Source organism: Sinocyclocheilus rhinocerous, unplaced genomic scaffold (genome assembly GCF_001515625.1).
Source record: "Sinocyclocheilus rhinocerous isolate Xijiao unplaced genomic scaffold, SAMN03320098_v1.1 scaffold4319, whole genome shotgun sequence".
Classification (NCBI taxonomy): Eukaryota; Metazoa; Chordata; class Actinopteri; order Cypriniformes; family Cyprinidae; genus Sinocyclocheilus; species Sinocyclocheilus rhinocerous.
Window position 1 is genome coordinate 183,419 of NW_015658510.1, and position 12,620 is coordinate 196,038.

Sequence of the window (12,620 nt, forward strand, 5' to 3'; positions counted from 1 at the left end):
GTGTGTGTGTGTTTGAGTGTGTGTGTGTGTGTGTGTACCTGGTATTTATCACGTTATGGGGACCAAATGTCCCCACAAGGATAGTAATACTAGTACATTTTGACCTTGTGGGGACATTTTTGAGGTCCCCATGAGGAAACAAGCTTATAAATCATACAGAATGAGTTTTTTTGAGAAAGTAAAAATGCACAAAAAACCATTACGCCTATGGAATGTCCCCATAAAACATGGAAACACAACATGTGTGACCGCGTGTGTGTGTGTGTGTGCGTGTGTGTCTCATCATGACAAACCCTTATCAGACTTAACCACACCATACCATACCATACTTAACCATAAAGATACATTTACATAAGCAAAATTGCTTGCTTACATTTTTACTTATTAAGTCTTGCTTTCTAAAAAAAAAAAGAAAAGATCAAAGTGAAGTGAATTCTTACTTAAAATGAGAAGAAATATCTGGCAGTGGGGGTCAGAAATATTAACTCAGTTCAAAGGGAAAACAAGTTCCCTTTCGAACGGACTCTCTCGTTGCGTTGAATGCTTAGGCGTCTCCAAAGGAGTCTGAGAGTGCCATTCGTCAGAATTTTTCTCCTTCAGCGCGAAGATCATCTCCCTGCTGGACTCTGAAGAAAGAAGCCTAGAAGCCGAGTAAGCTCGAAGAGAAGCCGCTACTCGCCGTAGAAGAGCCCCGGCAGAGGAAGGATGCCTTCAAACAGCACTTCCCCTGCAGCCATCCGGCGACTGAGAAAGAGCGCTTCCAAGAGCAAATTTCCACAACGGCGTTGTTTCAAATGTCGTGCTGCAAGTGTGGTTCATAGTGCATCACTTGCCTAGGCAGTGCCCACGCTGAGGCCGCACTCACCGAGACGGATTGCTCTCACTGCGAGAGCATGATTCTCGCCCTGCTTTGCTTGTGGATTGCCTTCTTTAATAAAGGTGGTCCTCCCTCGTCTGCTCCCCCATTTCTCTCCTCCCAGGAGTCTCGGTGGAAGAAACAGTGGGGCAGCGGGATGGATTTCCCAGGTTTGAGTGAACCTGAGAGTGGCACAGGTCCCGCGTGCTTCACTCTCCCTGGAAGCACATTGATTTGCCGATGTTATTCTCACGTGAGGATCAGCGCCCCTCGTCTGCAGTGAGCGGCTTGGTCTCTTTCAGTGGATAAGAAGATGAAGCTGTTGCCGTCAACTCCATGTCACTGACAGCTTCGGATGCAAAGGAATGGGCGTGTCCCAGAGAGGATCCCTGTTCCCTTTCTCTCAAAGACTCCGGGCCAGTGTGGACAGCGAGTTGATTCGCATCCTCATGAAGGCCGTGGAGGAACTGGGCTTAGAATGGTCGGCTCCGGAAGAGCTGTCTGCAGCTGCTTAGATGAGTGGTACCTGCCAGGATGCCGTCAATGCTCCTCCCGCCAGAGACCCGGCCCATTTTTTCTGGAAGTTCACCAGAACTCACCAGGATGTGGCATGTCCCCTATTTGGCGCACGTTCACACTGCTACTTCTGCCACCCTCACTTCTGTTGACGGAGTACAAGTGTTTGAGGGTAGTCCCACCTCGGCAAGCAGTTCAAATGATCTGCTCCGTCTTCGAGAGAGCAGAGATTGACTTCTTCACCTCAGAAGACAACTTTCACTGCCCAATATCCTTCTCAAAGCAGTGAGATGCCCTAGCCCACAAATGGCCCAGCGCTCACTTGTATGCCTTCCCCCCGATTTACATTGTCGTTAAGTTTCTGAGGGGAGCTCAGAGATTGAATCCACCTTGTCCTCATACTGTGCCGACCTGGGATTTATCCATAGTCCTCAGGGCCCTAAGGGGCCTTCCCTTCAAGCCGCTCCAGTCTGCCGACTTACAGCCCCTGTCACTTAAGACCGCCCTCCTTTTGGATTTAGCGTCGGTCAATCAAGTAGGCGACCTGCAAGCACTGTCAATCAGTGCTTCATGCCTTGAGTTTGGTCCTAACGACTGTAGAGTCCTCCTTAAACCAAGACACGGCTATGTGCCTAAAATGCTCTCCACTCCGTTCAAAGCACAAGTCATTACCCTTCTCGCTCTTCCTAATTCAGAGGATGAGCAGGGTCCCAATCCACTCTGCCCGGTTCAGGCTCTTAGAGTGTTTGTTGAGCGCTCTGGCCCATTTCGGCACTCAGAGCAGCTCTCGCTGGATAGTTGACGCTATAGCCCTGGCTTACGCCTCAGCTGGCTTACAATATCCTATCGGAGTAAGGGCCCACTCCACCAGAGGAATGGCCTCCTCATGGGCTCTGTCCAGCGGAGTTTCAATTGGTGATATCTGTGTGGCAGCCGGCTGGTCTTCGCCGTCTACCTTCGCCAGATTTTATAACCTGGACGTCCCTACCCTGCAGGCATGGATTTTGTCCACTTAATTTACCTGATCCCCTAGATTAGTGGAAAAGGTCTTGTTATGTAGACCCCAGCCTGTTGTCCATATTTGGCTCATGCTCTTTAGGAGCCCTCATTACAGGCGCCCCGGGGCTGGGCTCACAGAGCGGCTTCATTCTGCACTTGCTTATAGCACGGTGCTATTGGATGTGTTCCCCATAAGCGTTGAACACAACAGGAGAGACCCTTTCGAAAGGGGACCTTCCAGTTACTAATGTAACCTCGGTTCCCTGAGAAAAGGGAATGAGCATTGCGTAAGCTGGCGTGCACGCGAGTTGATGACTGTCACAATCAGTCGAAAGATTCTGATGAATGGCGCTCTGAGCCGGCTTATATAGCAGTCAGCTCCACCCCTTTTGGCGGGCTGAAGCACCATTTGTTCGTGCAGCTACACAAATGTGAACAAATCAGGTTTCAGTATCAGAGTAAACAGGAGTTTACCCCCAAAAGCATTCAACGCAGCGCTCGTTCCCTTATCTCAGGTAACCTAGGTTACGTTAGTAACCACAGTGATTTATTTTTCTGAGCCCAGTGGCAGATATTTGTTCTTGTTTTAAGAATGTTTAGATAATTTACTGAAAAACAAGAAAAACCAATTTTTTAGAACATCATTTTTGCAGCATACTTGAAAATGTATTTGAATCATGGAAAGGAAGTAACTTTATTCCTCAACTGATTAGACCAAACTCACTCTCTCGTGACAGCTAAAGTCACCATGAAAGAGAAGCTGTGATCGACTTATGACATTATGTACTTGTGTATTATGACATATTTCCAAGTGAAACAGCTTATCAAACTAGAATACACGTAGGGCAGGGCTTGATCTGATCGTGGTTGTTGATTGGACGGTGAAGTGAGCGCTGTATGCTGTAACAGTGGCAGATCTGAATGTGATTGGCTGAACGAGGACAATAAACAATAAATGCACCGATGGATCAGTCTCAGTGAGACCAGTTACATGCATTAAGAAAATATACAGGGTCAGTTTTCATTTCATGACAGTTTTAAAACAGCCACCCAAATGCAGTGCTCAGCTCCTCTAACATCATCATCATCATCTTGATCAATGATGATGTCAATATCACACTGCATTCATTGGCTTAGACCAGAGGAGAACTAGTCCTGACTGAGCCTGGTTTCTCTATTTCTGTCACTGATGGAGTTTGTGTTCCAGCTGAAACTGAACTTTTTTTTATACAAGACCATAATTGATTAATTTTGCAACATCAACACTGTTATTGAACTGAACTGAATCAACACTGAACTGAATTGATCTAAGCAATGACACTGTTGTCTTCTGTAGAGCTGCTTTACAGCTGAAATTGAGTTTGCTTCATATTTGATGACGTTTGCATTATTTATTCTGTTATTTTACTGTTTAATTCTGTGATGCTTCTTTGAAACAATCTGTATTGTATAAAATGCTATAGAAATAAATGTGACTTGACTTGATATACACAGGGTTTGTTTTGAAGGATGTAATCTCTACGTCAGCCGGCTCTCACTTACACCTTTAGCTCGCGCTCACCTGTGAAGAACACGCTGTTTATGGAAGGACTGATATAACTGCTGTTTGTTGGCATCAGAAAAACATCTCTGTCTGCCAAATAACAATATTAATCACAACACTGAAACTGGTCTCAACTTTAGATGAGCAAATATCAGGTGCATAATAAACAAATCAAGCACATTTAAATGTGTCACAGGTATGTTCAGTTAGTTTCAGTTTCATGGACTTTTAGTTCTTTAGTTCCTGTCTTCCTTTGTTTGATTTTCCCGCTTCTCCTTTGTTTCTATGTTTACTGATATGATTGGTTCTTTTAGTTTAATTAACCCGGTTTGTGTCAGTATTGTAGTTCCTCCTTTGCTTGTGTTTGTTGTCTGGTCTCGTTTCGGTTTATAGTGTTGACTTCTGCCTTCTGTCCTGTTACCTGTGCTTTATGATTAAAGACTCTTTGTTTGATACTCGACCGTGAACTTTATCTGTCCGTCTGCAACATTATGTGACAAAATGTATATGACAGAAGATCAAAGAATTACAACCGCTCATTGTAAAAAAACTGAACAGCAACACTAAAATTGTAAAAATACACAGATTTAAATGTCATTGATTTAAATTATGCTCATAGATGTTATATTTAGGAATAATGCTTGCAGAGGAGTTGTGAGTGAAAGCGTAAAGCTTGAGCCAGGGTTGTTATATTTAGCTAAAATTAAAACTAATTAAAATGTCCTTACTTGAAAAAAAAAATCAATGTTGACTGAAATAAAATAAAGTGTAAAAAATTGTTTCCAGTTTTGAAAAATATTATTTAAATTGCCAAGGCAACATTTGTAATTTTAATTTAGTTCAACTTGATGTACTAAAATAAGTAACTAAAACAAAAAATGAAATGAAAAAAACTATAAACTAATAAAACTTTAACTAAAATTAAAATTAAAAATAATAAAATAAAAACTGATTTAAAAAAACTATAACAACATTACAATTATACTAAAATAACAGTGACTTGAGCACAAAAAGCAGTTTATTTTATTGTCAATTTTAAGTCAGTCTCACTGATCAGATTTCATTTAAATATTTAAAGCAAACAAATGAAGCCAATAATGAATATTAAGGTTTATGTATCAATGGGGGCTTCAGTCTGGCTTGTTTCTCTGGCTTGTCTCTGTCATTTCATTATTAAATCAAGGTGGATGGATAGATACGGGACAGTCCCTGTTTCCCTTTACACAGACCAGAGCTGAAGCTTTCTGACAGTTCTCACCTTACTTTGAATAATTTAATGACATCTCAATCAGATTCAAATAAAGCAGCGCATATGTAGTATAAATACAGTATAAATCTCTAGTTTGAGCTCCTTATGAACAAACAGCAGAAGGTAAACATCTCTTTAAGAGAACAGATACATGTCTTCAGTTTTTCTGTACTCTTCTCTTGTGAAGTGGTAGGAAGCGTCTAATGGCTTTCTGTGTTTTTTCCCCTGCAGTATTCTGTTTGCGGATATCGTGGGCTTCACGAGTCTGGCGTCGCAGTGCACGGCGCAGGAGCTCGTTAAACTCCTCAACGAGCTCTTCGGCAAGTTTGACGAACTCGCCACGGTGAGTCGCTCTCATTGGTTCACGCCTGTTGCTATGGTGACTTCACACCCTGGCAACAGCAACAGGAGCACAGGTGTGAGTGCAGGGGAAGTTATGCATAATCAGAGAGTTATATGTGATAAAAATGAAATGATGACAGTGCTGTGATCATGTGAGGCTGAATTCCATCAAAATGTTTAAATGTGTGAAAGAGCATCAGTATCTTTATTCATATCTAAATTCACAGTAGTACTAGAATAAAAGCGTACTAGAAAAAAAGTACTAGAATAGAATAAAGATATCTGAGCACTGACGTCTACAACAGACAAAACAGAGTAATTCACCTTTCCAAAGTAATTTTTCAGTAATTAGTTTTAGTTGTTTTAGTCATTTGTAATGTTATCATTTTGTTGCGTGGTTTGTCATTGTTATTTGTTTTTAAAATTAATTAATTCATTCATTCATTTATTTATTCATTTTAAAAGGATAAGTTGAGGAAAGTCACATGCTCACTTTCAGTTAACTTTTTCGTTTTTGACCCAATAGGTTCCAGACTTCTTTTGACATATATACTGTATTGAAATAGTATATGCATGAAATAGCATGATTAATTTATTGAAATATATTAAAGAATATTGGAATGTCAGATATTTTCTGACTTACTGTTGTTTTTTATGAATATTTAGCAGTGTTTTAGGTAAATGTTTGACATAGCCGAGTGAATCATTGTGTGAGTATTTTCAGCTTGCTCATGGAAAAGTTAAATCAGTAGTTTTCAGTCTCTTACATGCACACACCGGTTAAATCTCTCTCTGTCTGTCTTCATTAGGCCGTGTGTCTGTAAATTAAACATGTAGATGTATCTCAGTGTAATCTAGACACTAGTATTGCATACATTCACATGTGCCTATGAAATCCTTTAATCCATGGATTACACTAAGATGTTTCTGTCCAGCGTCAGAAGGTCTTTCAGCAGGTCTAGTGTTTCAGCGTGATTGTCAATCTGTGGTGTGAGTTTGTTTCGTTGCAGGGTCCATTTGTTCACATGTTTCACTTGATCCACTCATGCTCCTTCTGTTTGGACTGTCTGCTGGATCTCACACATGCTGCTCCATATAATCACTCTAGAGTACATTCTTGTGCTGTATCTGAAGTATGTGCATTGGGTTTGTTGTTAAATTGTTTGATTTGCTTGTTTTATGTTTACATTGTCTAAGTAAGTGTCATGAAACCCTCTTTCCCACATCATCGGTCAGTTCTGAAATTTGAGTTCTGAACCCTATGGGGCCTTAAAAATTAAGATACCAAAAACAGAAGTGTGTTTTTTTTCCATTTTTAAACTGTGACCATTGACATTTAATGCAACAAAGATTGCTAAAGTCAACAGATTTTACTAATTGAGCTACCAATCTCTGTGTAAAAATAACATAATGATGCCATCTTCCTGAAGTCATTTTTACCCCCGTAATTTGGCTCCAAACCTCAGGTGAAAATTGTCATTTTCACCATCCCTCTACAAAATAGTGGATTGTATTTACTCAGTAAATATACATCCATGACATTTCATATTTTGGCTTTCATCACTATTTATGTTTGTATTTCTTCAAAATAAATAGCCAGGGAAATTAATGAAACGTGGTAGATTTGCCACAGAATAACCTTATAGAACTATTTGTTTTTAAGTGTAAAACTTTTTTTTTTGAATGAGGTAAAACGTACTGAGTGCATCTTAAAAAGATGCTTTTATCCAAAGTGAGAAAAATATACACTTATGAATGCGGAAAAACCATGACAAACCAGAATTGAGCAGAAGTGAATAGTGAATAGAACAGAAAAGACAAAACAGGTTGTTTTGTAAGGTGCTTTTTTGAAGTGGTTTTAATGGTTATATCAGGTCTGTTGATTCACTCAGACCTAGATGTCTGAAAGTGATGCAGAGATGAGATTATGGGGTCGCCAGGTAGGAATGACAGGTTGAGCTGTGTATCATCTACATTGCAGCAGCTGGAGTTGTGTATATAGACAATAGGAGGGGGCCAAGCACTGAACCCTGAGGCACCCCAGTGTTTACCCTACTCCTCAACAAATCTCGAAGGATCTGATTGTGCCAGTAAGGTGCAGTTCTTCTAATAGCCAGGAGAATCTGATGATTCCTTTGATTGAAAGCAATGAACAGGTCTAGTATGATGATTTGGAGTGAACTTATGCCAGCCGCAGAGTTTCAGCTACAGACAGATCTCCTGAATGTTTGCTTCTGAAGCTGGACGTTCAGTGAAAGAAAAGAGAGAGAGAGCTGAATGAACACAGTCTTGACAGGAGAGGGACTGGTCTGTAGGTTTCTATTACTGTAGGGTTGAGTATTGTTTTTTCGAGCCATCGGGTTAACCGAGTGGTGGGAAAGATGGCCGTAATAAGAGCTGTAAGAGGATTGTGGAGTGGAATGCTCTTCATTAGGCAAAACTACTTCAGGAGGTTCAGTTTGATCCAATTAAGTGTTTATATGGTGTGACGTGAAGACTCACTGGCTTGGCATTGTGGGAAAGCAGTTGTCATTGTAGCTGACCTGGGATCAGTTATGCTTTCATGGTTATGCCGGTTTGGGATTACAGTGAGGATGTGTTTCATGAGACCAGTTTAGTAAGCATGCACAAGACCTGTGAGTAAACTCTTTATGAAGATGTAAATGTTTAGTTGAGCAGCCATATTTTATGCCAGTCCACAATACTGTAGGTTTAATAATACAGGCTTTTACTCCATCTCACTTGTAAAGGCAGACTTCACTCCATCCTGCTGAGGTTCATCGTGGAGGTCAGGTAGTGCCAGTCCAGCGCCAGTGTCTGCATAATTCAGTGCAGGTGTGAGGGTAGTTGAAAATGATGAGAAAGATGATGATAGTCATATAACAACAGCAATAGATTCTGGGGAATGAGTCATAGGAAGATTAGGAACGGCATCAGAACAAGAGCCTGTTCCTTTATGCTCTTGGTCTTGTACATGTATATGGGGGGACTGTATTTCTTCTCTCTTCTAAATCTTTTTTTTTTCTGGTGTCCAGAAGGTGGTTCTAGGAGGTCCATAGAAAACTTTTTTTTATTTATTTGTTTGTTTGTTTGTTTGTTTTAGTTAACTATAATAATCCTGAACTAAAGACAGACATCTCAAGGAAGAAAAATATAAATGGCTCAGTATTTATTTGTGCATTAAATTACAAAAGAGAAAAAATAGCTCTCTGGTTAAAAATCATTATCAGGCACACAGCTTTATCCATGTCAAAGTTTCTGTTATGTGATCTGTTACAGTAGCAGCTTCTGTTCAGATTCTCTTTACTTCTCATGGACGCGCACTGAAAGAAACACATTGCATAATGTTAATATTATCCTGCATATATGTGCAGATCTTGCATAGGTTTTTGTGGGCTATTGAGTGGAAGAAAGATGTAACCAGTCTGAAGTGGAGCACCATCCCTGTCAAAATTCACTGTTGTTATTTTGCTGTTGCAATCATATCAACATATCTGTTGAAGTCATGCCATATTGGTGTTGCGTTACACTGGTTTTACCACGGTTAAGTGTGTTTTAGGCACCCCTATAGAGCTCTTTAGCCATGATCTACAGGCCGACCTAGAAGACTAGCTCGTCATGTGTTTCTATGACTGTTTTCTGATTTATGAGTCAAGTAAGGTCTGAGGTGCAGAAACTTTCGTGTTTTTTTCTACATTAGTTATACACACTCAAACCTCAAATGTGAGACTTGAAGTCGCTGTGTTTAGAGTGTGAGTCCCTAACGAGCTGCTGTATGATGATGATGATGATGATGATGATGATGAGAGCACTTGTCTGATTCATCCAGCTCATAAACTCACGTCCTTCTGCTGTTTAGCAACTTACTGTATATTTGTAAAAACGGCAGCACCAAATTTCATGTTTGAGGTTCAACCGGGTGTAAATGGTGTATTAGAGACATCACGGACAAAACATAACTGAAGTTAACTAAAGAGCTTATTTTACTCCTAAATAAAAACCTTCCATTGTGAAACCCTTGGACATTTGTCTGGGTCTTCTGGGTTTAGGGTTATAGTACTTTCTGAGCAGCTCTGTTCACATTCACTGTCTCAGATGGCTGACTGCTTTATTTTGCCCTCATTTCTCCTCATTTAGATTTAAATTAAGAGGCTAAATTGGCACAGATTTGTCTGTGTGAGATCTAATAATCTCTCATTCCTAAAGGCGGAAGAACAGACGATGTGGCTCCTGAAGGACTCTTGGCTAAATGATGCAAATGTATGCAGTGTTTGTGATGATGCTGATATGCTTTAATCTTACTGTGCTTTTTATGCTCCTCTGTTTCCATGGCTTGTGTTTCACCTGCACACTTAAACACTCACAGTGCTTCTGCTTCAGTGTTTGACTCGCTCCGCTTTCCCTCTGAGACAAATTAATGCTGACTGTGAAAGAGCAACACTCCAGATTTGATTTTCTTGGTCACACTTTATTTCAATAGTCCACTTTAGACGTTCTACTGATTATAACTTTGCAACTACATGTCAACTAACTCTCATTAGATTATTAGTAGACTGTTAGGTTAGGGTTAGGGTTAATAGAATATGTTGGCATAGCTACAAAGTGACTTATAGTCAGTAGAATGTCCATCAAAATAAAGTGTGAACTGATATTAAGCAGACAGTCTACTGAATACTCTAAAGACTATATACCTAGTATAGAGCAGATCTTTAGTGGACAGGTTAGTTTTGTAAATGTATATATTAATAAGACCATTTTTTGCTCTGATTTTTCTTTTGTCTTTGAATTCCTTGCCCAGATTATTTTTGAGAAATGTGGCAACAGGAGCCCTGTTTCTGTCATCCGAATGCTGCTTTAAAAACAGAAAGCACCACAAATAGCCACAACGTAATCATTTCTGTGACCTATTTTGTGCATTTCTCATTTCGTTTCAAGCAACTTTTGCGAAAAGGAGATAAATGGTAAATTTTCATGTCATGCTGACTTAAATACTGGCTTTAGAAATGCACAGGTTTGGACAGTATTCTTAACAAGCCATCCTTTGCCTCTAATTTCAGGGTTAGGTGAGAGTTGGTAGGGTTGCAACAACTAATCAATATAACTGACCATGAAAATAATTGATGATGAATTTGATTATTGATGAAAACATCAGTCATATCACGTTACAGCTGCTGTGGGAAAGTGCATGACCCCTTTATGTAAAGCTCTTCAAACAAATGCATGTCAGCAGCTTTGACAGATGTGTGTTAATGCATTTTAGACGTTTTCCCAAGTGCACAACTCACATTTTTTAAAAGTGAAATCTGGCTTTTATTTCCATTTTGCAAGTGAGTGTCTGTTAAACTTAAAATGTTTTTTTTCTTTAGCTATTTGTTGGTTGTAAAAGTTACCTTTAAAATTTGGGTTACGCTTTATTATAGTGTAAATGTACTGAGCAACATTAATTAACTACATGTACAGTACTTACTATATGGTTAGGGTTAGGATGAGGGTTTGGCTTAGGGTTAGTTGCATGTAATTATGCATAATTTATTGTTATTATAATAGTAAGTACATGTAAAATTTGTAAGGACACCGTAAAATAAAGTGTTACCAAAATTCCGCATATGACACAAATATCTGTATGTGAGAAGTAACTGTAAAGAGATTACAACATGTAGTGGGATATAAATGTAAGACGTCTCTGACATTTTAAGATTCTGACATCTCATCCTCACAGAAGGAGAACAAAAGATCATAAAGATTTGATATGTTTCCTACTGTAAAGCATGTGCATTTTACTGGAGTAATGAAACATGTTGATCTAGGACACTAGGGATTCACTTTCTGCTTTGAAAACTCTCAGTCACTCTACACTCTACACACATACACACATACACACACACACACACACACACACTCACACACACACACACACACACACACTCACACACACACACACACAGACACAGTGTGTTTGGAGGGGCGTGGGGTGTGTCACTACTTCCACTAATGATAATTTCTCATCATACAGGTTTGGATAAAAAGAGTTTTCACTCTTGGGTAAACTATACCTTAAATTAAGCCATTAATTAATTTACCTTTTAATTTTAAATTACCTTTAGTGTGTTTGCAGAGGCGTGAGGTTTGTTTCGTTGTGTGTCTGTAGCCGAGTGGCAGATGTAGGTCTGTGTGTCCTCAGAGACGTGTGTATCTGCCACAACCGATATCACATCAGTCACAGCAGACATGAACTGGATTCTGGGGCGTTGCTATGCGGTTGCTAGGGTGTTTGCAGCTGTTTTCTTCCTGTCTGGTGTGAATAGTGTCTCTGTGATCTTCTGGTCTGTAGATGTGTGATTTTTCAGCTGTTTTATGGTTCAGCAGCACACTCTCCTCAACAACACACATGATTTGATAGACACGCATCTGGTGTTGTACTGTTTTGAGCTCATTACCGTGTGTGTGTGTGTGTGTGTGAGTGTACCTACTTAACCATATTTTGGGGACAAATTTGTACCCAAAATTGAGTTAAACCTGACAAAATCTCCAAAAACCTCCCTTTGGGGACGTCCTCATTTGCAAAACTGGTATAAAAATAAAGTAAACAAACATTTTTTTTTTATTGTGTGTGTGTGTGTGAGAGAGAGAGAGTGTGTGTGTGTGTGTGTGTGTGTGTGTGAGTGAGTGAGTGTGTGTGTGAGTGTGTGTGTGTGTGTGTGAGAGAGAGAGTTTGTGTGTGTGTGTGTGTGTCAATCAGTGATTGCACTCATATGAAGAGGTTTATGTGCATTTGATTGACATTTAATGTTGTTATTATTATTGTTTATTAATTAGCAATGTAGACAAAATTTGTTTAAATATCCAATAACCGAGAGCCTCTGCGAACAGTTTGTTGCTTCTGCTGGTTTAAAACACTCAGATAGATTCTTCTCTTCTCAAGCTTTTTTGTGACTTTTAGTGACGTGACGTGTGGCCAGGTATGGTGACCCATACTTGGAATTAGTGCTCTGCATTTAACCCATCCAAAGTGCACACACACAGCAGTGAACACACACACACCGTGAACACACACCGGGAGCAGCTGGGGGTTCGGTGCCTTGCTCAAGGGCACCTCAGTCGTGGTATTGAAGGAG

General features: G+C 40.0%; 1 protein-coding gene across 1 annotated transcript in view; it reads left to right on the top strand.

Moving 5' to 3' along the window:
* Positions 1–12,620, top strand: part of adcy1b (adenylate cyclase 1b) — a 41,359-nt gene that overhangs the window by 12,744 nt on the left and 15,995 nt on the right. The window contains exon 4 of the mRNA XM_016530592.1: positions 5,395–5,506. Within this exon, the coding sequence (XP_016386078.1) occupies positions 5,395–5,506 (112 nt within the window). The remainder of the gene's footprint in view (positions 1–5,394; positions 5,507–12,620) is intronic.